At 45.9% G+C, this 26,106-nt stretch overlaps 1 protein-coding gene across 2 annotated transcripts in view; it reads left to right on the top strand.

The window, feature by feature from the left end:
* The window catches only part of LOC140429819 (choline transporter-like protein 1), a 100,984-nt gene extending 75,269 nt beyond the window's left edge, over positions 1 to 25,715 (top strand). Inside the window, exons 11-16 of one of the 2 annotated variants that reach the window (XM_072517271.1) lie at positions 632 to 788; positions 914 to 997; positions 8,032 to 8,169; positions 11,787 to 12,023; positions 13,006 to 13,074; positions 22,789 to 25,715. In XM_072517271.1, coding sequence (XP_072373372.1) covers positions 632 to 788; positions 914 to 997; positions 8,032 to 8,169; positions 11,787 to 12,023; positions 13,006 to 13,074; positions 22,789 to 22,812 — 709 coding nt within the window. In that variant the 3' untranslated portion in view covers positions 22,813 to 25,715. Of the gene's footprint in view, positions 1 to 631; positions 789 to 913; positions 998 to 8,031; positions 8,170 to 11,786; positions 12,024 to 13,005; positions 13,075 to 13,794; positions 17,377 to 22,788 lie in introns of those variants that run through there. The other variant, XM_072517272.1, reaches the window with a different exon arrangement.
* The last annotated feature ends 391 nt before the right edge of the window (positions 25,716 to 26,106 follow it).

The raw sequence follows: 26,106 nt of genomic DNA, 5'->3' as shown, positions 1-26,106 counted from the left end.
ATGTGGCGACGAGGGACTTTTCACAGTAACTTCATTTGAAGCCTACTTGTGACAATAAGCGATTTTCATTCATTTCATTCAAATGTTTGTCAGGTGAATTGGACATTCTAAGTTGTCCCTCAGTGTACCCGAACAGGCGCCAAAGTGTGGTGACTTGGAGATTTTCACAGTAACTTCATTGTTAATGTAAGCTTACTTGTGGCACGAATAAATATTATAGATTAGTATGAGGTATTGGTGCAAATCTACAGACAACATCTTGATTGCTTCCACATAAACTTGGTGGCAGGCTTTCCAAAGAAAGAGATGCATTGTTTGTTCTTTGTTAGTCTATGTTTGAGGAGAAACTCTGAGCAATGCAAAATCAGTCCCTTCCACCGCATACCATCAGCAACGTTATTCTGAGTTCTCCTAAACTTTAAACATATGTAACGTTTCATGTAAGGATTACTTTGTGACAGCAGGTGGCTTCAGTCAAATCTAAAGTCTTGAATGCTGCTTTCGGAAATGCCAGGAACATTCTGTCTTGGCTGGATATATGCCACAGTATATGAGTATTTGAGATGCAATGCTTGCCCTCTTCATAGGATCAGACAATTTCCAATTACCGCCTTTATTCCCATTTGCACAGGGACAAGAGAAACATGCCAGCGACTCCAATTCTTTCTTCTATATGTCGACTGATTAGATACCATCTAGGAACAGTGGCCAAAGGTTCCTTCATCATCACTTTAGTAAAGATCCCACGACTGATCCTCATGTATGTTCACAACCAGCTGAAAGGCAAGGTAAAAAGTTGTTTGTGGGACCATTAAAACTTTTAACTTCAGTGTTATATTGGAATAACCGTTCATGTTTGACATCGATAGTTGCACTGGCAGAAGAATCTTTAATTGCTTTTTTTCGTGTCTAGGAAAATGCTGTTGCAAAGTGCATGCTGAAGGCGTGTATATGCTGCCTTTGGTGTTTAGAAAAATGCCTGATGTACCTGAATAGGGTAAGGTTTTATTCATTATTCACTTGAATTCAGGTTTTGTAGTGCGTTAAATCTGCAACATGAGCCTTTTTAAATAGCCTGTTACTCTGAAAAGCACAACTCTTGTGTAATATTTATTTGGCTGTATATTCCGTTTATACAGTAGATGTATATCTATTCTAGTATTCTGCCATTGCCATTATACAGTTGTGTCTATTACAGATGAACACATTAGTATACCTCAAAGGCTTTTATGGCTTGCTGGATATGATCTTATTTTATTTATTAATTTTTTTAAATTTAGAGTACCCAATTATTTTTTTTCCAATTAAGGGGCAATTTAGCGTGATCAATCCACCTAACCAGCACATCTTTGAAGTTGTGGGGGTGAAACCTATGCAGACATGGGGCTAATGTGCAAACTCCACACGGACAGTGACCCAAGGCAGGGATTCGAATTTGGGCCCTCAGCGCCGTGTGTCCAGTGCTAACCACTGTGCCACGTGCCGCCGCTACTGGATAACATCTAATTGGTCCATATTTTAATCGCTTGACCTCAGTCCTCCCTATCTCTCTTTCCCCCCTGCCCCCCCCCTCACTTCTCAACTCTCGTCAACAGTTCAACAGGAAAACGCCTTCTGATTTACTTTTATCAAATGGCCTACTGAATTAATTTGGAGCTAATTTTTATATTGTCTTTTGCATGCCTAATATTCGAGGCTACTGCTGAACTGGCTTCATTTTCTTGAATTAAATTATTTTCTGTGGTTTGAGTTAATTTGGCTCACCCAAATAGTTTTATTTTGCCCCTCGCCAGCCGTCGTCCATGCTAGAGCAGCAGCCACTTAGCTTGTATCAAGCGAATGAGCTTCTCGCAACCTCCAGCAGGGTCTGAGAAAGTGTTGCTGCGTGCCGTTGCTGCCACTTTGCCTGGCCGAACATTTGCCCTCATCATTTGGCTGTCCAACCAGCCGCTCTGGCCTCTTGCCTGAGACGGTCCTGTCCCCCATCCCCGCACCACTGGCCATTCAGTTATATTCCAAGTGAGCCTCTTCCGTTTTTGTTAATGTCACGTCAGTTGCATTATTAAGCTTTGTTACTGACTCGTCAATTGCATTATCAAGGTTAAGAGAAACAGGCGATGGATATTAATCGTCTTTGAGCACATCCCACTGCGGCAACAGGTGGAGTTTAAATTTGTGCGTCGCTTCCGTCAATGCGGTGGCTATCTCATTTGCTTTCATTTTATTTTTATTATTTTAAATTTAGAGTACCCAATTATTTTTTTTTTCTATTTAGCGTGGCCAATTTATCTACCCTGCACTTGGGTTTGTGGGGGTGAGATTCGTGCAGACACTGGGAGAATGCGCAAACTCCATACGGACAGTGTCCCGGGTCCGGGACCCAACCCGAGTCCTTGGCCCCGGGAGGCAGCAGTGCTAACCACTGTGCCACCGTGCCGCCCATCTCATTTGCTTTATATGCACATGTTCTCCCACAACTGGATAGAAGCATTAGAAATAAGGGATGGCTGGAATACTGGGTTGTGTGGGAGGAGAGCTAAGAGACAGAACAAGTCAGCAAACTCAATAAAGAAAAGCTCTGTGCCTGCGTTTTGGCTTCAACAACCAGCTTGGATCCTGTGACAGCTTGCCTCTAACTCCATCTGTAAAGCTTTCTATTCTTTCTCTCTCCTGTTTACCCAGCTCCTCCTTAAATTTCATCTTTGCTGATTACTGCTCCTTATGGTAGCAAATTCCACTCAAATCACTGGGTAATAAAGTTTCGCCAGAATTTCTTATTCAATTCATTAATGACTACCTTACGTTTCTGATCCCTAATTCTCCTTGCAGTTCATGCAGCAGTGTCCAATGTGTTGGGAAAACATACCCTGGGATTTTCATGTCCTATTAAGGTATGAGATTTGGCGACCCAGCCAAAAGTCCATTGCCTTTCGGCAGGACCAGGTGGTGACCCCAGCCGCGATGGAAAATCCATTGCCCCAGACTGGGAAATTCTGCAGCTGAGGAGTTTTACTGCGACGTTCAGATTCCAATTTTCCAATATTAGCCAGAATGACGACTGGCCTAACCTTGGATTCCCCGAGTTGTGGTGGTCAATGTGGGGGCCACTGCTCTTTGAATGTGCCCCCCCAGAGATAGCTGGAACCTTGCTCTCAATTTGCTTGTCAAGTCAGCCCAGTGTAGTGAAGTTGCAGCACTTCAGGTGTGTTTTAAAAGTTCCTGTGTTCGAGCTCTACTGTTGACTGTCTTTCCCATCCAGACAGAAACAACAGACTGTTTGCTGGAAGGAAACGGCCGTCCTTCCGTGATGTGGAGGGGATTTGCTACCACTTCTCTCATGACAATTTAAACGGATAATAGCCAGCAGACAGTGGAGTTGCACTGCTCCACCCGATGTCCGACTGCGGAACTGCACTCCCCATTGTCCTCCCCACTCTGTTCTGCATTCACTTCCTTTAATACATATTCACCAGCTTACTTGTTTATTTAATTCCGTTGTTTGATTTACCCAGCTGCCTAACTTTGGTTTCAAGTTAACCCACCGAGTTACGATTGTATGTATTACGTTGCTTTACTAACTCCTTGCTGCTCCCGAAACCCCTCACTAAATTATTTTACCAAGTATGTTTAGATTTCTGTTTTGATTATTCAACCGTGTTTATTTTTTCAGGTCTTATTCCCTCTGCTTTGCTGCCTTCTACCGGTTGCCACGCTCCTGCTATTTAACTGCCCAGAGCAAAATGCCTTTCCCAACCCCCTGAATAATTAATTCTCTGCCTCCTGCTGAGATTTTCCAGCATTTTCTGTCTCAATTTCAAGCTTCCAGCATCTGCGGTATTTTGCTTTTATGACCATTTACTCGTCTAAGCTGGTAACCCCTTGTTCTACTCCCATAATTTAATTTAAAGATTTAAAGTATGCTTTTTTTTTTCCAACTTAGCTCCATGTCCTGTCAGGTTGGACACATTTAGAACCCGTCGATTAAGATTTTAGCATCATCCTTAGCTATTTTACCATGGCTCCGGAGAACTTGCCTCATTTGTTTTCCTTCCCTTTTCTGCAGCATTTTACACTGTTCTGCATTACGTTGAATCTCTCGCTGTTATGTCCACTTGCACACTTTGTCCAACTCAGTCTGCCATTTGAACTATGTCCCCCGTATTCTGCCCCGCGAGACATGGCTCAGTCGCGAGATTGACTCCCTACTGAAGGACAGATCTGAGGCGTTCAAGACAGACGATCCTGACCTTTACAAGAAATCCAGGTACGACCTCCGCAAAGCCATCCGAGATGCCAAGAGAGAATATCAAACCAAGCTTGAGTCACAGACAGACTCTCGGCAGTTGTGGCAAGGACGAAACAACATAACGGGCTACAAAGCGAAGGCGAACAGTATCTCTCGCAGCAGCGCACCCCTCCCCGATGAACTCAATGCATTCTATGCCCGGTTCGAGCAGGTAACCAACAATCCGCTGGCGAGTGCCCCAGCAGCCCATAATTCACCCATACCCACCATCACAGCTTCCGAAGTCAGATTGGCCTTCCTGAAAGTGCACCCTCGGAAGGCGACGGGCCCGGACGGGATCCCTGGTCGTGCACTCAGAGCCTGCGCGGACCAAGCTGGCAGAGGTATTCGCGGACATCTTTACCCTGTCCCTACTCCACTCAGAGGTCCCCACCTGCTTCAAGAAGACCACCATCATACCGGTACCAAAGAAGAACCAGGCAACGTGCCTCAATGACTACCGTCCAGTGGCCCTGACTTCAGTCGTAATGAAGTGCTTTGAGAAGTTGATCATGAAGCGCATCACCTCCATACTCCCAGAACGCCTTGATCCACTGCAATTCGCATACCGCTGCAACCGGTCCACATCAGACGCCATTTCCCTGGCCCTACACTCATCCCTAGAGCATCTCGAAAACAAGGACTCCTACATCAGACTCCTATTTATTGACTACAGCTCTGCCTTCAACACCATAATCCCAGCAAAGCTCATATCAAAGCTCCAAAACCTAGGACTTGGCTCCCCACTCTGCAACTGGATCCTCGATTTTCTGACCAACAGACCACAATCAGTAAGAATGAACAACAACACCTCCTCCACAATAGTCCTCAACACCGGGGCCCCACAAGGCTGCGCACTTAGCCCCCTACTCTACTCCCTGTACACACACGACTGCGTGGCAAAACTTGGTTCCAACTCCATCTACAAGTTTGCTGACGATACAACCATAGTGGTCCGGATCTCGAATAACGACCAGTCCGAATACAGGTGGGAGATAGAGAACCTAGTGGAGTGGTGTAGCGACAACAATCTCTCCCTCAATGCCAGCAAAACTAAAGAGCTGGTCATTGACTTCAGGAAGCAAAGTACTGTACACACCCCTGTCAGCATCAACGGGGGTGAAGATGGTTAGCAGTTTCAAATTCCTAGGGGTGCACATCTCCAAAAATCTGTCCTGGTCCACCCATGTCAACGCTACCACCAAGAAAGCACAAATGCGCCTATACTTCCTCAGGAAACGAAGGAAATTCGGCATGTCCACATTAACCCTTACCAACTTTTACAGATGCACCATAGAAAGCATCCTATCGGGCTGCATCACAGCCTGGTATGGCAACTGCTCGGCCCAGGACCGCAAGAAACTTCAGAGAGTCGTGTACACCGCCCAGTCCATCACACGATCCTGCCTCCCATCCACTGACTCCATCTACACCTCCCACTGCCTGGGGAAAGTGGGTAGCATAATCAAAGATCTCTCCCACCCGGCTTACTCACTCTTCCAACTTCTTCCATCGGGCAGGAGATACAAAAGTCTGAAAACACGCATGAACAGACTCAAAAACAGCTTCTTCCCCGCTGTTACCAGACTCCTAAATGACCCTCATATGGACTGACCTCATTAACACTACACCCCGTATGCTTCATCCGATGCCGGTGCTTATGTAGTTACATTGTATATGTTGTGTTGCCCAATTATGTATTTTCTTTTATTCCCTTTCTTCCCATGTATTTAATGATCTGTTGAGCTGCTCGCAGAAAAATACTTTTCACTGTACCTCGGTACACGTGACAATAAACAAATCCAATCCAATCCAATCCCTCTCAGCTGATGTCACTTGAAAAATTTGAAGGTTTTGCATTGAATCCACGTCGTTGCTGATGAGCTATGGCGATGGTCCGTCCAGCTCCGAATTCGCCAAGTTAGGCATAGCTTCTAACAAACGCTCGCAAATTTCTCCGCCTTCATCTGACCCCTTTGGTGAACCTGCATTTCGGCCCACGTTCCTCAAGTTTTCCCTGACCTTTTAAATCGGCGATTGGTGCTAATTCATTACCTAGAGTATCGAGGAGTGTTTCCTTTCTGGTTAAAATCATACGATATTGATAAGTGAAACACTGCAACAAAAATGTTTTTGCATTTTCTCATGGGAGTTTATGTTTCGTAAAGCTGTGAACAAGACCTGCCATGCACCGTGTGCTTGGGTTAGTGACCTTTGCACAAAAGATGGGCAGTGCACCAAAGGATTGGTAACCGTGTGTGCTGTGAGGTATTTGATGCAGATAGGTTTGCCAAGGCAGAGGTAAGGGAGCAGTCCTGCAGCTCGATGGTAAGTGTCTCTGACAGCTGACGAGAGGCGTCCAGGAAAGTTCTGAAGAAGAACCGCATTGATTCGAAACGTCAACTCCATTTCTCTCGCCACAGATGCTGCCGGACAATGTTTTCCAGCAGTTTCTGTTTCTTTGTAGTAAAAGGTCACCTCCAAATGGATGAATTAAGGTGGGTTGAATGAATTATCGAATCGTACAGTGCAGAAGGACGCCACTTGGCCCATCGGGTCTGCACCAGCCCTTGGAAAGAGCACCCCACTTTAGCCCATGCCTCCACCCTCTCTCCGTAACCCAGTAACCCTACCAAGGTTTAGCACAGTGGGCTAAGAGAGCTGGCTTGTAATGCAGAACAAGACCAGCAGCGCGGGTTCAACTCCCATTCCAGCCTCCCCGAACAAGCGCCGGAATGTGGCGACTAGGGGCTTTTAACAGTAACTTCATTGAAGCCTACATGTGACAAGTGATTACTATTATTATTATTATTATTATTATTATTAAGGGGCAATTTCGCATTGCCAATCCACCTAACCTGCACATCTTTGGAACTGTGGGAGGAAGCCGGAACACCCGGAGGAAACCCACACAGACACTGGGAGAACGTGCAAACTCCACGCAGTCACCCGAGGCCGGAATTGAATCCGGGTCCCTGGAGCTGTGAGGCAGCAGTGCTAACCACTGTGCCACCATGCTGCCCATGCTTATCTTTAATATTTCATGATGGCAAAATTAAGAGGCCTGGTCAAAAGAAGAAATAGACAAATACAAAGATTGCTCCCAATAGATGACGAGAGAAGCGTGGGGTTCCTTCCTTAGGATAGAGATGGTTAAGCGGCAATTTAATAAAGACGTCCAAAATCATGAATAGTAAACAGAAAGGGGACAAAGTTCCTTTTCCAGTAAGGTAATTGGGAGTGTATAGCAGGCTGATTTCCATGGATGGAAATGCATGAATAGTTCAAATTAAAATTTGAGGTTGAATAACTCATTGGGTAGATCATAAAAATGAAAGCCAGGGCCAATGTAAAGAGAACCGAGAAAAGGGAAATATTAGAAAGCCAGAGAAGGAATAGGAGAGAAAATTAATCAAATGCGTCAAGGGCAACAAAAAAGTTGTTGAGTGGTCAATTTAACAGTAAGAGAAAAGTCAAAAGAGCAGAAGAGCTGCAACAAAAGGAAAGCATTGAGTTGTTTGTCAGCGGAGGCTGAGGTATAATGTAAGTGCATTGCAGACACCCTTCACAGAACACTTAACTTTGTATACTGGTTGGTCATTCCGATGCCACTGCTAAAGCTGCAATGGCGATTTTTCAGATTGTCAGACAGAACAATTCTCCTGCCGGTGAGTTCTTTTGTCAAGGAATAAAGGGTTTTTCCTTTGTTGCATTAATGGCTTTTTAAATGGGTTGTATTTTGACAGAACGCTTATGTGGCGACGGCCATAAACAGCACCAGCTTCTGCACGTCCGCCAAGGATGCCTTACTGATCCTGGTGGAAAACGCTTTAAGAGTGGCTTCTATAAACATAGTCGGTGATTTTGTGCTGTTTCTGGGAAAGGTTTGTATTTTTATGGTGACGCCCGTTGTGTTTCTGTTTTAAAGCAATCCTGATTCCAGCAGACCCTTGCGCCATTTTAGGTCTGACCCTGTTTTAATCGCAGGTTTACAAGCCTCAAAAGATTGATTTCCATGATCGGTTACTTAAAAGTTTTTTTTTTAAGTGGAGGGGGGGGGGAATTAATTCCAAATGCATTATGGTTTTATATTTACAGCCCAATTTAAAATGAAGTTACTGTGGAACACACTGCATTTCTCTGCAACAAGGGAAGTGGGGCAAAATGGCTAGGTGAAGATTCTCTGTGTTTGTGGAGCGAATTTGTCTCCTCATTTTCTTTCCTGGGATGCAATGACTTAATTTCTGTATGGCGTGACATTCAATGCTCTGGTGAAGACTTGCGTGGGTTTCCTCCGGGTGCTCCAGTTTCCTCCCACAGTCCAAAGACGTGCAGGTTAGATGGATTGGCCATGCTAATAGTGTCCAAAAAGGTTAGGAGGGGTTATTGGGTTATGGGGATAGGGTGGAAGTGGGGGCTTGGGTGGGTGGGTGGGTGCAGGTTAGATGGGCTGAATGGCCTCCTTCTGCACTGTATGTTCTAAGTCACCCAGAGTGGGGGAAGTGAGTTATGGTCAGGCAACCTTGGGGAGGAGGGGGATGTTGTGTTATGCTCTTGTCGTAGTATAAGCTGCTTCCTTGATGTGCACTCTGACAAAGGAAGGTTCAGACTTGGATATAGCTTTAACACGTTTATTAAACTATCAACAATTCTCCTACTTGGATTCGTCTCTACTGTTAATCCTTCTATAGCTACTCAGACTGACTAACCAGTCTGCTACAATCCAAGTGATGGGAGTGATGTTCAATCAACCCTGTGTCTGTACTCACTGAGAGTCTCCACTGGAAAGAGACTGAGCATGTGTGATGTGTCCTTTTATATGGGTTGGTGTAATGCCCTCCTGTGGTAGTGTCACCTCTGTGTGTATTGTGACTGCCCATTGGTCGTGTCGTATCTTACTGACCTATTGGTTGACTGTCTGTGTGTCATGTCTCTGGTGTTCCCTCTAGTGTCTAGCTAGTTGTAGTGTATGTACATTAACCCTTTGTGTACTTACAGTGATGTATATCACCACAGGGGAGGAATGGGGAGGGTGGGATTTTCATACAGTTTGGGATTGGGGGGGGGGGGGATTTTCATACAGTCTTGGAATAGAGCATTCCACCACTCAAGTTGCTGGTTTACTTTGGTGTGTTTTGCAGCAAAAACCAGATGAAGATGATTAACCGAAATGCCTTCCCTTTTGTGTTGTGGAGCATGTGATTTCATTTAGGGGGTTAATACAAAAGCAGCTAAATTTGCTTTTTAACATAAACAGTAAAATATTAACTGTCTGAAAGAAAAATCTCCTCTCAAAGGCTGATGCCGCTCGCTTATTTGAAAGATTTTATGTTTTTTTTAAATAGCCTCAATAGTGGGAGAATCAGCATTGAAAAGTCTCCTCTTTCCATTTCGGCTTCAAATCTTTGACGTGACGGGTCAATCTGAACTTACTTCCATAGTGACTTTTCATGTGCATGTAGAATCATAGAAGTTACAGTGCAGAAGGAGGCCATTCGGCCCATCGAGTCTGCACCGGCTCTTGGAAAGAGCACCCTACCGAAGCCCACACCTCCACCCTATCCCCATAACCCCATAACCCAGTAACCCCGCCCAACACTAAGGGCAATTTTGGACACTAAGGGCAATTTAGCATGGCCAATCCACCTAACCCGCACATCTTTGGACTGTGGGAGGAAACCGGAGCACCCGGAGGAAACCCACGCACACACGGGGAGAACGTGCAGACTCCGCACAGACAGTGACCCAAGCCGGGAATCGAACCTGGGACCCTGGTGCTGTGAAGCAATTGTGCTAACCACTATGCTACCGTGCTGCCCACGGGTCACAGAGTCACAGCAAAGATTGTGAGCTTAACTCGAAAGCACTGCAGTTGGATGACAATTCCAAACTATTGAAAAGGTTCTAACTGTTTTATCTTAAACCTCATCTGCCTTGGTGATGGATCTTCTGTGGCGGTTTCTAGTGCCTGGCCTATTGGCCCATCTTGCAGCAACAAAAAAAAACAATGGGCAGGATTCTCCCACTTCGAGACTTGGGTGCCGCAGAGAAAAGTACAGCTATTCGACCTTGGTGTACTTCACTCTTCCACTCATGAAAACCAGACAAAGACTCTTGAAGTGAAAAGACTAGTCCTTTATTACAAGCTTTACTAGCAGGGGCTATTGGCATTCCAATTTGGGACGCCAAGATTCACGAATGGTACAGACAGCTTTGGTGATTTGGGTTATGTGCCAATCATTTATTACTAGTTATCTATGTCCAATCATGACTGTCGATTAAGGATCCAGCATGCATAGTATATGAGAATAATTAATCAATCTCATTAGAGGTCTACATGCTTAATTAAACTATCCAATCACTACAAAGGCTCGAATGCTTGTTTAGTGATATCGGTGGGCCGCTATCTGGAGTGTGGCTATGAATCACCTTCCTCCCTGCTGTTTTGTGGCTCTTCTGTGGTATGGATGCTATCCATCGCCCATCCCTGTCGTTATCGGCAGACATCCTGGAGCCAGAGCAAATGGCACCTGTCCTACATTGTTATTCAGACCTTGCATTTTAACACCTGCGGATTTTCTGCCGAACAGCTGACTCCAAGTAACACATTGTGTCCTTGTGGTGTCTTTTTACAAATTGGCAGCTTGTCTCTCGACAGTCAGAACTGAAGATATGAACATAGAACATACAGTGCAGAAGGAGGCCATTCGGCCCATCGAGTCTGCACCGACCCACTTAAGCCCCCACTTCCACCCTATCCCCGTAACCCAATAATCCCTCCTAACCTTTTTGGAGACTAAGGGCAATTTAGCATGGCCAATCCACCTAACCTGCATGTCTTTTGGCTGTCGGAGGAAACCGGAGCACCCGGAGGAAACCCGCGCACACACGGGGAGAACGTGCAGACTCCGTACAGACAGTGACCCAGCGGGGAATCAAACCTGGGACCCCGGAGCTGTGAAGCCACTGTGCTACCGTGCTGCCCATTATTTAATTATTACATCATTAAAGATCGGCATTTCCCCCCCCCCCCCCCCCCCCACCACCCCAGAGTGAAGCACTAGAACTGAGCATTCACGACGTTGGCTGCAAACGCATCTATTTTCATTTGTGTCCGTTGCACCATGGAAATAGATTTATGCAACTCTTTAAAATTCCAGGTAAAGCCCCGATTGTCCATTAGTCCTGCAGTGGTGCCAATAGTGCACTCAAGGAGCCGCTTCATTGATGTTTGAAAGTTTGGCTGGTTATTTGAATTGAAAATAGATGCATGATGACCACAGCCATTTTATTGAGCCCCATCTAGTTATTTAAGAGTACTGCAAAATGATTTGAAGATTTTATTTTCCTAAACGGTTTGTCAACTACGGCACATGTTTAACGACCTCCACACTCAAAGCATGCACACAGAAAATCAACACAGTTGTAAAATGTTTGTAACCTTTGCAGTGTTTGTTTGTGATGCCATTAAGTGACCTGTTGCTCATCTGTTAATTTTCAGATGCTCATTGTATTAATCACGGGTTTTATCGGGATCCTGCTGCTCAACCACCAGCGTGATTATACGGTGTGGGTCCTACCGCTCATCATTGTTTGCCTGTTTGCCTTCTTTGTGTCTCACTGCTTCTTGTCCACGTACGAGATGGTGGTAGACGTTCTTTTCCTCTGCTTCGCTGTTGACTCCAAGAACAATGATGGGTCTCCTGGGCACGAGTATTACATGGATAAAAGTTTAATGGTAAGTTATGGAGAGCTCTCGTGAGTGTCCCGATTAAAGAATTTGCCAGCGGTTTGCGTTAGCAATACATTGCCGTGTTTTATGCTGGATTTGAGATTGGGAGTTTGCCATTTCGGGAATCTTGGACTTGTGCCTGCGTTGTACCAACCTTCGATTTACAGCTTTGGAGCTTCTGCCTCTGATCTGTGTTAAGCGTTTTTGGGGATGAGTTGTAGCTTTCATTCCTCAATGTTGCTGCCTTAACCTCTTCTCACTAACGCCACCAAAAAACAGTAGTGTTCCTTTGGATGCAAGTTGACATTGGTAGTTAATGAGTTGAAATATGGAACTGATTTTGTAGAAGCTTGTCCCAAAGCTGTTTTAACACCACTGCACACATTTTAGTGAACTTAAGGCTTAAAGTTGCAATTGAAACACCTACATTGGCAGGACAGAAATTCTTACTTTCTTAAACTTAATGAAATGGATAACTAACTGACTTATTAATGATGTGGAGATGCAGGTGTTGGACTGGGGTGGTCACAGTTAGAAATTTTACAACAGAAGGTTAAAGTCTAACAAGTTTATTTGGAATCATTAGCTTTCGGAGCGGTAGCTCCTTCATCAGGTGACTTCATCACTCACCTGATGAAGGAGCTATGCTCTGAAAGCTAGTGATTCCAAATAAACCAGTTGGACTTTAACCTGGTGTTGTAAGACTTCTTACTGTGACTTATTAATGTGAACGAGCGCCAGCGGGAAATATAGGGCCGAGTTTACCGGCTGTTCACGCCGGCGGGATATTCCGGTCCCGCCGACGGCGCGCGGGTTTTTCAGGGGTGAAGGGGTGCAGTCAACGGGAAATCCCGCCAAAAGATACGCGGCGGGTTAGTTGGTAAATCCCGCCCATTATCAATTGTTTTTCAAGTAGCATTAGTCCCCAGCTGTGGTGACTCTCAGATGCATCTCCAACTTTCAGTGGTTTGCCTTGTTTCTCTTTCAGGAATTCATGGACAACAGCAGGAAGGCAATGCGGTCAGTCAATGCTCGGGGAGCAGAGATGAAACCAATGGTAGGTGCCAATGAGGAGTTGGCCATCCTCCAGGAATTTCACTGTTACTACCTGTCTCTTTCTATCTTTGTAGACTGGTCTCACTCGGGTGAAGTCTTTGCTTTGTGCATCCCCCAGGATGTCCTGATCTTTCTCTTTCTCTATCTGCCCATCAGCTGGATGGGAGAATTATTTTCCTTATTCCGCACTCCGTCTGTAGTAGCCGTTAGCTGACACTGTGGGCTGAGTCGCAATTGTCTTTTAAAAGCGTGCACACCTTGTTTCCGATTGTGGTGTACTGCAAAGAATAAAAGCCCAGCGTTTACACCAGACCTGACGATTTACTCCTGTCACTTATATTGTCGACACAATTAATAACTTGCCCTGCATATTTGGCGATATTCTGCATTGTAGGCTCCCCTAATCATTGTTTCCATGATCATCTAGTGAAAGAAACACTTTTGCAAGGATGTATTAGCCAATAAACATTACTCCCCTGTTGAGAAGCAGCCTGCAGTGTAGCATCTGGTAGCCCCTTCCGTGATTTGGCAAAAAATTGTACAAAGACAGCCGGTGGGTTAAGAAGCATCAGTGCTGGGATTCAGAACCATACCTCTTTGGTGCAGGTTAATTGCTGTTCCGTGCACAATTCAGGGTTTCCCCGCTGGCAATATACCTCATTGTTTGCTTGGCACAAGTTTGTATTAACTATTTTTTTTTTGTTTGTTTGTTTAAATCTAGGAGTAGATTTACTCAGCTTCATGTATGGCCAGATCACACTAGCAACAATCAATTTTTGGCTTTTAAAGCTGGAACAAGCAGGCTTTTATTTTTTTTTCACCTTTTTTTCCCTTTTGTATTGACTGAAAAGGATGTAAATAGTTGGCTGAATGGAATTCATATTTGTGCACAGCAATGTGTTCAGATGTATAATTTTTGCTCAGTATTATGTTGTCCGTTGTTCAAAATCTTGCAGTGCGATGGTGTGATCTGGTTGCTTTCATTTTGTAAGTTTTTTTTAAAAAAGATGTTAATTCCACTTTTACAGACGCAGCAAATTTTCAAAAGTCTGGAATGATAAAATAACACTCCTTCTTTGAAACATTTTTTTCTTTGTTCATTTGTACCTTCAAACTTTGGCATTTGGCACTCTCTTGGTGCACCCTTTCTCATCACATAAGTGTTGAAGTTGGGATGGTAGATTTGTTCCGGAACTGTGCAATTAAACCATATTTCCTTTGCTGGTTCAACTGTCTTTCATCTTTCATTTCATTTTTGTTTCGTTGCTGCACGGAAGTAGCAAATTTCTTTCTAACGTTCTTTCACCATTTGACTTTATTGCCCTTTAACATTTCAGCTTTTATATTGCATGTATATTTTCTGTGTATAAATTTATATTCAGTGCAAGTATCCCTATATTGTTGGCTTGTTTTTTAAAAAAAATGTATATAAAAGGTTGCCGACTTGAGTACTTAAAAGAAAACTCTCTTAAAGAAATGGAAACTTGCATTTATCTGGCACCTTTCAAATTCCCAGAAGCAAATGCAGTACTTTTGTAACATGATCAATGTTCTTTAGGAACAGCCAACCTGATTCTCAGGGGTGGCACGGTAGTACAGTGGTTCGCACTGTTGCTTCACAGCGCCAGGGACCCAGGTTTGATTCCCAGCTTGGGTCACTGTCTGTGCGGAGTCTGCATGTTCTCCCCGTGTCTGCGTGGGTTTCCTCCGGGTGCTCCGGTTTCCTCCCACAAGTACAAAGATGTGCAGGTTAGGTGGATTGGCCATGCTCAATCGCCCTTGATGGTTAGGTGGGGCTACTGGGTTATGGGGATAGGGTGGAGGTGTGGGCTTAAGTGGGGTGCTCTTTCCAAGGTCCGGTGCAGACTCAATGGGCTGAATGGCCTCATTCTGCACTGTAGGTTCCATGTAGCGGCCAACCTGTGCAAAACGCCAGTCCCAGAAGCAGGAATGTGATGATGGCCAGGTGATGGTTTTAGTGATGTTGGTTGAGGAATCAATGTTTGCCAGAACTCCCCTGCTGTTCTTCGAAATAGCGCCACGTCAACTTGATCTAATATCTCGCCCGTCGGACTGCATCTCTGACAGCGCATCACTCTCTCAGGATAGGACTACATCTCTGAAATGAGGATTCAATCCACAACCTTTTGATCTTGAAGCTAAAGTGACACTCACCACTCCACGATGGCGTAGATCTCCGCAATAGGGGACTCGTTATAAATATGCACTCACTCTGCCACTCTCTGTTGCTCTCGATCTCTGTCTGAGTCACACGCAATCTGATGACAAGCTCGTGGCATTGCAGCAAGCAGGTTTTGCTGCATTTATACAGGACACTAGTTAGACTCACCTGGAATATCGTGTACAGCTCTGGACATCACACTTTAAGAAGGATGTGGACGCATTGGAGAGAACGCAGAAAAGGTTTACAAGAATGGTTCCAGGGATGAGAAACTTCAGTTATGAGGACAGATTGGAGAGGTTGGGACTGGGTTCTTCTTGGAGATGCGAAGGCCAGGAGGAGATTTGATAGAAATGTTCAACATTATGTGGGGGCTGGACAGAGTAGATAGGGAGAAACTGTTCTCACTCGTAAAAGGATCGGGAATGAGAGACCACAGATTTTAAAAAGTGATTTGTAAAGGAAGCAAATGCGATGCAAGAAATAACTTGGGATGCAGAGTTGGAAGTGTGGTGGAGACAGATTCAATCGAGGCATTCAAGAGGGCATTGTATTATTTGACTATAAACAATGAGCAGGAAAATGGGGTAAAGGCAGGGGAGTAGCACCAAGCAATGCTTATTTGGAGAGTTGATGCAGGCATGATGGTCCAAATGCCCTACTGTGCTGTAACGTTTCTGTGATGAGTACAACTTTTCTCAAAATTAGTGACATTTTGAAAGAGACTTTAATCAGCAAGGAAGACTTTCTCACATTTAAGTGTTTGCAGGTGTCGTAGTGACATGGGTCAATGTGGAAGTAAGGTACGGTTCCTGCTCGCTGAGTGGCGTCTGGCCGTTTCCTTGGGGCAGATGGTTCCTTTGGGTAATTCTCAACAAAAAGACGATAAATACAGGCTACCCCATAGATGGGTGATTGAATACATGCCCAGAGATATCAGCTGAACAAGTTACTCAAGACAAGAACAGTGGATGCTGGAGCAACTCAGCAGGTCTGGCAGCATCTGTAGGGAGAGAAAACAGTTGATGTTTCGAGTCCACTTGATTCTTCAGTGCACCTAAAGAGAGGGAATACTCGACTTCCGGGTGCGGTGATGACCAGCTAAGTCGCACGTTTCGGCAGCTCCTGGTGGAAAGGACTTTTGGGCTCTTGATAGGAGCCCCAACGGCAATTTTAACGGCTAAAAACACTGCGGTAAATCAGAAGGGAATCCCTCCTGGACACGGATGGAAAAAGGAGAGGAAAGTGGCCGGATTGCGGTGGATCCTCTAGAGCAGCGGCAAGGAAGGCAAGCACAAAGCAAGATGGCGTCGGAAGGAGGCAGTTTAATATGGGGCCCTGACCAACAAGAGTTCCTGCGGAGTTGCGTGGAAGAACTTAAAAAGGAGATGAAGAAGGAGCTGTTGGCCCCGATATTACAGGCGATTGAAGGGCTAAAGGAGGAACAAAAGACCCAGGAGCAGGAGCTTTGGGTGTGAAGGCAAAGGCTGCTGAGAATGAGTACGACATACAGGGCCTGGTGGTGAAGACAGAGATGCACGAGGCACAACACAAAAGGTGTGCGGAAAGGCTGGAGGTGCTGGAGAATAATGCGAGGAGGAAGAATTTAAGGATTCTTGGTCTTCCCGAAGGTGCAGAAGGGGCGGACGTCGGGGCATATGTGAGCACGATGCTGCACTCGTTAATGGGATCGGAGGCCCCGACGGGCCCATTGGAGGTGGAGGGAGCCTATCGAGTTATGGCGCGAAGACCGAGGGCTGGAGAAATTCCTCAAGCCATAGTGGTGAGATTTCTCCGATATAAGGACAGAGAGATGGTCCTCAGATGGGCAAAGAAAACTCGGAGCAGTAGGTAGGAGAACGCGGTGATCCGCGTATATCAAGATTGGAGTGCGGAGGTGGCGAGAAGGAGGGCAAGCTTTAATCGGGCCAAGGCGGTGCTGCACAAAAGGAAGGTTAAATTTGGAATGCTGCAACCGGCCAGACTGTGGGTCACACATCAAGGGAAATACCACTACTTTGAAACGGCAGAAGAGGCGTGGACATTTATTGTCGAGAAACTGGAATAAGCGGGCTAAAAAAAGAACGTTTGGGACAAAGTGGTGGGGCGAATATGTGGGGTGAAGAGGGGGGGGAAAGGGGGAAGAGATGATTTCCCAAGTTGTTAATTCTGCGACCCTGTAACTTTTCTCTCTTCCCCATGCCGTGGGGGAGGGGGGGGGGAGGGAGGATGAGGAGCTGGGGGCGCCGGCCATTGGGGGCGGGGCCAAATGGGAAGCGCGGGCTTTGTTCCCGCGCTATGGTAATCATGGCGGGAACAGGGAAGCAGGAAGGAGGGGGCCTCGCACAGTGGGAGCCGAGGTCACGGGGGGAAGCCGAGGTTGGCCAGAGTTTGCTGACCTCTGGGAGCAACATGGGGGGTGCAATTACGCTAGTGAGGGATCTAGCGGGGGTGGGGGGGGGGGGTTAACTGGGTTGCTGCTGCTGGGGAGAAGGGGGAGCTGGTATGGGGTGGGGTGGTCAGGGCGGGAGGGTGCCGTTGGGGGGGAGATACGGCTACGTGGGAACCGGGTGAGGAGCTGGATTGAAAAAGGAGATGGCTAGTCAACAAGGGGGGGGGGGGGGGGGGGGGGGGTGTAAAGAGCCCCCCAACCAGGCTGATCACGTGGAATGTGAGAGGGCTGAACGGGCCGATAAAGAGGGCACGGGTACTCTCACACCTAAAGAAACTTAAGGCAGATGTGGTTATGCTGCAGGAGACGCATCTGAAACTGATAGACCAGGTCAGACTACGCAAAGGATGGGTGGGGCAGGTGTTTCATTCGGGGCTAGACGCAAAAAACAGGGGGGTGGCTATACTAGTGGGGAAGCGGGTAATGTTTGAGGCAAAGACCATAGTGGCGGATAGTGGGGGCAGATACGTGATGGTGAGTGGCAAATTGCAAGGGGAGGCGGTGGTCTTAGTGAACGTATATGCCCCGAACTGGGATGATGCCAACTTTATGAGGCGTATGTTAGGACGTATCCCGGACCTAGAGGTGGGGAAGTTGGTAATGGGTGGAGATTTTAATACGGTGCTGGACCCAGGGCTGGACAGATCGAGGTCCAGGACCGGAAGGAGGCCGGCTGCAGCTAGGGTGCTTAAGGACTTTATGGAGCAGATGGGAGGAGTAGACCGCTGGAGATTTAGTAGACCTAGGAGTAAGGAGTTTTCGTTTTTCTCCTATGTCCACAAAGTTTATTCACGGATAGACTTTTTTGTTTTGGGAAGGGCACTGATCCCGAAGGGGACGGGGACGGAGTACACGGCTATAGCTATTTCGGATCACGCTCCACATTGGGTGGACCTGGAGATAGGGGAGGAAAAAGAACAGCGTCCACCCTGGAGAATGGACATGGGATTATTGGCAGATGAGGGGGTGTGTTTAAGGGTGAGGTGAGGGGGTGTATTGAAAGGTACTTGGAACTCAATGCTAATGGGGAGGTCCAGGTGGGAGTGGTCTGGGAGGCGCTGAAGGCAGTGGTTAGAGGGGAGCTGATATCTATTAGGGCACATAAAGGAAAGCAGGAGGGTAGGGAAAGGGAGCGGTTGTTGAAAGAACTTCTGAGGGTGGACAGACAATATGCGGAGGCACCGGAGGAGGGACTGTACAGGGAAAGGCAAAGGCTACATGTAGAATTTGACTTGTTGACTACGGGTAATGCAGAGGCACAATGGAGGAAGGCACAGGGTGTACAGTACGAATATGGGGAGAAGGCGAGCAGGTTGCTGGCCCACCAACTGAGGAAAAGGGGAGCAGCGAGGGAGATAGGGGGGGTGAGAGATGAGGAGGGAGAGATGGAGCAGGGAGCGGAGAGAGTGAGTGGAGTGTTCAAGGCATTTTATGAAAGATTATATGAAGCTCAGCCCCCAGATGGGAAGGAGAGAATGATGTGCTTTCTGGATCAGCTGGAATTCCCTAAGGTGGAGGAGCAGGAGAGGGCGGGACTGGGAGCACAGATTGAGATGGAGGAAGTAGTGAAAGGGATTGGGAGCATGCAGGCGGGGAAGGCCCCGAGACCAGACGGATTCCCAGTTGAATTCTATAGGAAATATATGGACTTGCTGGCCCCGCTACTGATGAGAACCTTTAATGAGGTGAGGGAAAGGGGGCAGCTGCCCCCGACTATGTCAGAGGCAACGATATCGCTCCTCCTAAAGAAGGAAAAAGACTCGCTGCAATGCGGGTCCTATAGGCCTATTTCCCTCCTGAATGTGGACGCTAAGATTCTGGCCAAGGTAATGACAACGAGGATAGAGGATTGTGTCCCGGGGGTGGTTCATGAGGACCAAACTGGGTTTGTGAAGGGGAGACAGCTGAATACAAATATACGGAGGCTGCTAGGGGTAATGATGATGCCCCCACCAGAGGAGGAAGCGGAGATAGTGGTGGCGATGGACGCCGAGAAAGCATTTGATAGAGTGGAGTGGGATTATTTGTGGGAGGTGCTGAGGATATTTGACTTTGGAGATGGGTATATCAGATGGGTACAGTTGCTGTATAGGACCCCAATGGCGAGCGTGGTCACGAATGGACGGGGGTCTGATTATTTTCAGCTCCATAGAGGGACGAGGCAGGGATGTCCTCAGTCCCCGTTACTGTTTGCACTGGCGATTGAGCCCCTGGCCATAGCATTGAGGGGTTCCAGGAAGTGGAGGGGAGTACTCAGGGGAGGAGAAGAACACCGGGTATCTCTGTGTGCGTATGATTTGTTGCTATATGTGGCGGACCCGGCGGAGGGGATGCCAGAGATAATGCGGATACTTGGGGAGTTTGGGGATTTTTCAGGGTATAAATTGAACATGGGGAAAAGTGAGTTGTTTGTGGTGCATCCAGGGGAGCAGAGCAGAGAAATAGAGGATTTACCGTTGAGGAAGGTAACAAGGGATTTTCGGTACTTGGGGATCCAGAAAGCCAAGAATTGGGTTACATTACATAGGCTTAATTTAACGCGGTTGGTGGAACAGATGGAGGAGGACTTTAAGAGATGGGACATGGTGTCCCTGTCACTGGCAGGTAGGGTGCAGGCGGTTAAAATGGTGGTCCTCCCGAGATTCCTTTTTGTGTTTCAGTGCCTCCCGGTGGTGGTCACGAAGGCTTTTTTCAAAAGAATCGAGAAGAGTATTCTGAGTTTTGTGTGGGCCGGGAAGACCCCGAGAGTGAGGAGGGGATTTTTGCAGCGCAGTAGGGACAGGGGGGGGCTGGCACTACCGAGCCTAAGTGAGTACTACTGGGCCACCAATATTTCAATGGTGTGTAAGTGGATGGGAGAAGAGGAGGGAGCGGCGTGGAAGAGATTGGAGAGGGCATCCTGCAGAGGGACTAGCCTACAAGCTATGGTGACGGCACCGTTGCCGTTCTCACCGAAGAAATACACCACAAGCCCGGTGGTGGTGGCTACATTGAAAATTTGGGGGCAGTGGAGACGGCATAGGGGAAGGACGGGAGCCTCGGTGCGGTCCCCGATAAGAAATAACCATAGGTTTGTTCCGGGGAGAATGGATGGGGGATTTGGAGCATGGCAAAGAGCAGGGGTAGCACAATTGAGAGATCTGTTCGTAGATGGGACGTTTGCGAGTCTGGGAGCGCTGACGGAAAAATATGGGTTGCCCCAAGGGAATGCATTTCGGTATATGCAACTGAGGGCTTTTGCGAGGCAACAGGTGAGGGAATTCCCGCAGCTCCCGACGCAGGAGGTGCAGGATAGAGTGATCTCAGAGACATGGGTGGGGGATGGTAAGGTGTCGGACATATATAGGGAAATGAGGGACGAGGGGGAGATCATGGTAGATGAGCTGAAAGGGAAATGGGAAGAAGAGCTGGGGTAGGAGATTGAGGAGGGGCTGTGGGCTGATGCCCTACGTAGGGTAAACTCATCGTCCTCGTGTGCCAGGCTAAGCCTGATACAATTTAAGGTGTTACACAGGGCGCATATGACTGGAGCACGGCTCAGTAAATTTTTTGGGATAGAGGATAGGTGTGCGAGATGCTCGAGAATCCCAGCGAATCACGCCCACATGTTCTGGTCATGCCCGGCACTACAGGGGTTTTGGGTGGGGGTGGCAAAGGTGCTTTCGAAGGTGGTGGGGGTCCAGGTCGAACCAAGCTGGGGGTTGGCTATATTTGGGGTTGCAGAGGAGCCGGGAGTGCAGGAGGCGAGAGAGGCTGATGTTTTGGCCTTTGCGTCCCTAGTAGCCCGGCGTAGGATATTGTTAATGTGGAAGGAAGCCAAACCCCCGGGTGTGGAGACCTGGTTAAACGACATGGCAGGGTTTATAAAGTTAGAACGGGTTAAGTTCGTACTAAGGGGTACGGCTCAAGGGTTCACCAGGCGGTGGCAACCGTTCGTCGACTACCTCACAGAAAGATAGAGGGAATGGAAAAGAAGAAGACAACAGCAGCAACCCGGGGGGGGGGGGGGAGGGAGGGAGGGGAGGAGGAATCGGACGGACTCTCAGGGATGTTATTGTATATGTATAGGCACTTGTTTTAGGTAATGTATATTGGACTGTTAGATTGTATCTTTGGAGAGTATTTATTTTTGACAAGGCAGTTGCCATTTAGTTTGGTTTTTGTTTCTGTTCATATATTATTTATTTATTTGTTTAAAACTGGCCACTGTTATTCATATTGCTTTATTGTTGTTTAAAAGAAACACTACGTACTGTTATGTTTGGCCAAAAAATCTTGAATAAAATATATTATATAAAAAAAAGAGAGGGAATACTCTTGGATATTATACTGTAGCTGGGAGAGATTTTAACAAGATGTGTCGATAAAGAACAGGCGACAGATGGCACGTTGTGGGTGGGGGGATTGCGGATTGAGGGAGGGTCTTTGCATTGAGGCAATCTATGGGGTATTATTTTTAAAAAGGCTGTAAGGTGGAGGGGAAAGGACATAGTCTAAGTTCATTAAAATATTAGTCAAATTCTTGATGCAGAGTGCTTCAGTGACCCAACTCAATAAAGGATTGTATTTTTCAAAATAACTTCTAAAACTCAGAAGCTGGGCAGTGCCTTGAGGTGTCCGATGGTGATTAAAAAAAACTGTATTAATAAATGCAAGTCCTTTTTCAGTACATTCTCCGCTGCAGAAATTGGGTTATTTCTTTTTGCATTGATTGAAAGGTTTCATTGTCTTAACCGTAACGATTAGGGACCAGTCATTGTACCTCTAATCAATACGGCTGCCTATGAAATGTTTTGGTTGATAAAGTGCTGGAGTTTTCCTAAAGATGCCACTGGGCTGCCTATAATCGAATGGCAGTATCCTGCAACCTTTCAGGACTGGGGAAAAGAAATAGTGACGCTATCTGGAGAGACTTACAAATGAGCTTTAAAACATCTTGGGACGCCTGTGTAGTAAGGTGCACTGAATTTGTGATTAAACGAGCCAGGAATAAAAGGGATACTTGTTCTTCGAAATCCAATGTTAATGCTTTAGTTTCATGTAGTCTAAGATTGCACTGTGTGGCTATTTATTTCCTCTAGGCCTCTGGAGCTGAAAACGCTTGATTACAGCAAATCTCCACAATACAGCAGGCAATACAACACAGGGCTTCATAAATTGTTGTATTTTTGTGTGAATCCCTAATTAGACTGTAATGTGAATGGGAGTAGAATGGATCGAAAATGTGCTTTTTAAAAAAAATATGTAAAAACTTGCTTGTAAGATATATATTTTTAATTTGTAACGGGAATATTGCCAATTTACAGAACAATGGAACCCTTCGATAGCAAAAGCGATTTGGTTTCAGTTGCCTCGCCTAAAAAAAAAAAAAATTTATCATAGACTGTCCTCTACTACCTAAACTTAGTATGGGTAAATCTTTTCTAATACTGTGGACACGATATTATGCTTTGTAGGTAATGCTTGTATTCTTTTTATGTGGTTCCTGCAGAATATTTTGTAAAACGGCAGCACGGCAATACTAATTATGAATGGCATAATATTATAAATAATCTCTCTCTCTATCTCTCTCTCGAGGCTGTGAAGCTCACTCCTGCCCTGTTGCTAGATTCATAATGAAATCACCACACTCAGGATAACATTGTCCCGTTTCAGTCACTTGTTCTCATCAGTCAAACTAACAGAGCTATCCCTCGGAAGTGGGCAGGTGACGCGATGCAAGATGAGTGTCACAAATGAAACGCGGGTAAACCTAACTAGCATGGGATGCAAGATGGGCGGTTCATTTTCCAAATGCGCAACTTAAAAAGCATTTCCCTGACCAGGGTTCATCCAACGACTAGTTGAACTGTATAGATCACGCGCAGGCCCCTGAGGCATATTATCTGGCCGTCTCTAAGTTAGCTGACCAGAGCCAAGGGGGGCTTTTTAGTAGAAGAGAAGTTTACACTTCTCTTCTACTTCTCCTGTGCCCCAACATTTGCCCATCTTGCCTCTGGATTGGAGAAAATTAAAGTTGGCTAGCGTTCTGACTCCTGGTTGCCCTCAACAGGCTCCTGCTGGTAGTGCATATGTATGGAGGCTGACTGAACCCAAGGGATGGGCACAATGCAATGCTTGCTGCCACCCAAACAATCTGGTGATGCTCACAGATTGCCACTGAATAATACCTTTTAGGTGGGTGAAGTGCTGTGTAGCTAGGGAATGCTGGGAAAGGGAGGAAAAAATGTAGATAAAACTAAAAAGATGTTATGGCCTGGGTCTAGCTCCATTGGAGGAGTTCCCTTTTCACCACTTATAAGTAATTATCCACTTTGCAAATCCAGGGTGACTGAGGACAGGGGCGTCGGGGGTTATTGGGTTTGGGGCAGCCTGGTTGAATATGTTGTACAGGGGTGGCCATGTTTAACCAACATGGAAAGTTACTGCAAAGAGATACTGAGCCGGCCAACCAGTCAGTGGTCATTGGCATAGGCTGCCACTTACTTGGTTTTCTTTGCCATTTTTATTCACCCTTTGACAAGTTATCTTAAAATGAAGCAGAAGGAAAGGTAAAATCATGCAGTGAAACATTGTTAAAACTTTGAGACACTGTTACCACAAAGTTCAACTGTGTACAACGTCCAGCTCTGTGTTTCTCTTGTATTGCCCAGCTGTCTTTCGATGATTGTTGGTGGACATTTCCAGAAAATCTAAGTCATCATTGCTGAACTCTGGATGATTTGACACTGCGCTTTAAGCCTCTGGTATATCATTGGCAGGGGTCAGGGTTGAGAAGCATGATAGGGCTGCGGTCAAATTATGTGGTGAGCCTCCTACTATGGTTGAATCATGGGCTTAATTAGCATCATACTACAGTTCAATCATGTGTTTAGTGAATTTAAGGACAAAATAGCTGGCTTGCTAATTCCTAGTAATTTTACTTAATGTTTGAAGTCTGCAATTTAGCTCCTGGTAAATGTAATCAGAGGAAAGCTAAACTATAAAGATCCGTATGCAAAGATAGGCATTAGAAAACCAATAATTGTCTTTTTCAAGTGTATCGGGACTGCAAAAAAGGCGTTTTTTAAAGTTGTTGATTCTTCTAGTAATTTAAGAATTGTGTTTTCAACCCTTTAAAAAGGGTGAGGTGCAAAGACTGACAACACAGTTGTGCACTTACCACAGTGCATTTGCTGTAACTGTACTGATGCTACTTTCCATTCTCCGTTAACACTTTGTCAGACGTTGGTGTCACTGAGCGTGTGGCCAGAAACCAGGGTTTGCTGAAATCTTTCTGAAGTGAAGTTGAGACCAGTGCGGAAAATTTAAGCTAAACTTTTGTGAAATCCAGGTGTGTGCAGTCCGTTCCTGGATTGTGTCCGCACAATGTAATCAGAATTTCCTCGTCTGTGCTACCTTTACGGTTTAGAAAAAGCAGCGATATGGGTTTTAAGGGACTGAAATTGACTTGCATTAGAAGTTTCTAATTGGAAGCCTTTTTAAAAGAGTGCATGGATGGAGACTTGATGGTTACTTGCCAATTCAAATAATTAAGCCAGTGGAAAGGAAAGGGAAGGGAAAGGTTTGGAGGGAGATTAGCCTGAAGCTGCGTCCAATGATGCATTTTACACTCTTGTTAACTGTCTCGTCGACTTTCACTATCTTTTGCCATCGTAATTACAGCAGCTTGCCATGTAACAGTTGCAGGCTTCTAGATGTGAAGTCATCCAGAATATGCTATTGAACCAAATAGTTGGAAATTGCTCAGGGTGGAATTTGTGTTCGATGTCCCAGTGGCAAATTCTACAAACAGAATCATGTGTGTTGTGTTCAAATTATTTCTCTCATTGGCTGTAAAGATGTCTTGTAACATGAACTTTTACTTGCACTCCATTGACTCCTGATTGGGTTTTTTAAAATTTAACACCATGCAGTTTAATTCCTGATGTATCACTTTATAATATTTGCATATTAAAATTTTGTTAATAAAAAACTTTGGTTAATAAAAAAACCTTTGTATCATTAATTAGCTCAATCATTCTTTTATTATGCGTGAAATATTGTATTTAATTTTGACACTGGTTTGATTTTATTTTGCGTGTGTGGGTCAACGATGCTGTAGAATTATTGGACTTCAAAAAGGAAACATGTCAATACCCAGTATTTAAGAAGCGTGACTAATTGGATCCAGACAGTTACAAAATGTCCGAACCCAGGCAGAGCAATTCTCGATACCGAGGACTGGTGTGGGATCGCACAGAGACTTAGGTTTTGAGATGGGCTCTATGATTCTGAGAGCAAGCAGATGGATTGCACCTTGGGCTGGATTCTCCGCCGGCGGGATGCTCTGTTTTGCCAGCAGCCCATGGGTTTCCTGACGGCGTGGGGCTGCTCCACAATGGGAAACCCCATTGACT

The sequence above is a fragment of the Scyliorhinus torazame genome, chromosome 9 (genome assembly GCF_047496885.1).
Source record: "Scyliorhinus torazame isolate Kashiwa2021f chromosome 9, sScyTor2.1, whole genome shotgun sequence".
NCBI lineage: Eukaryota > Metazoa > Chordata > Chondrichthyes > Carcharhiniformes > Scyliorhinidae > Scyliorhinus > Scyliorhinus torazame.
This window is presented reverse-complemented; position numbering and strand designations above follow the sequence as displayed.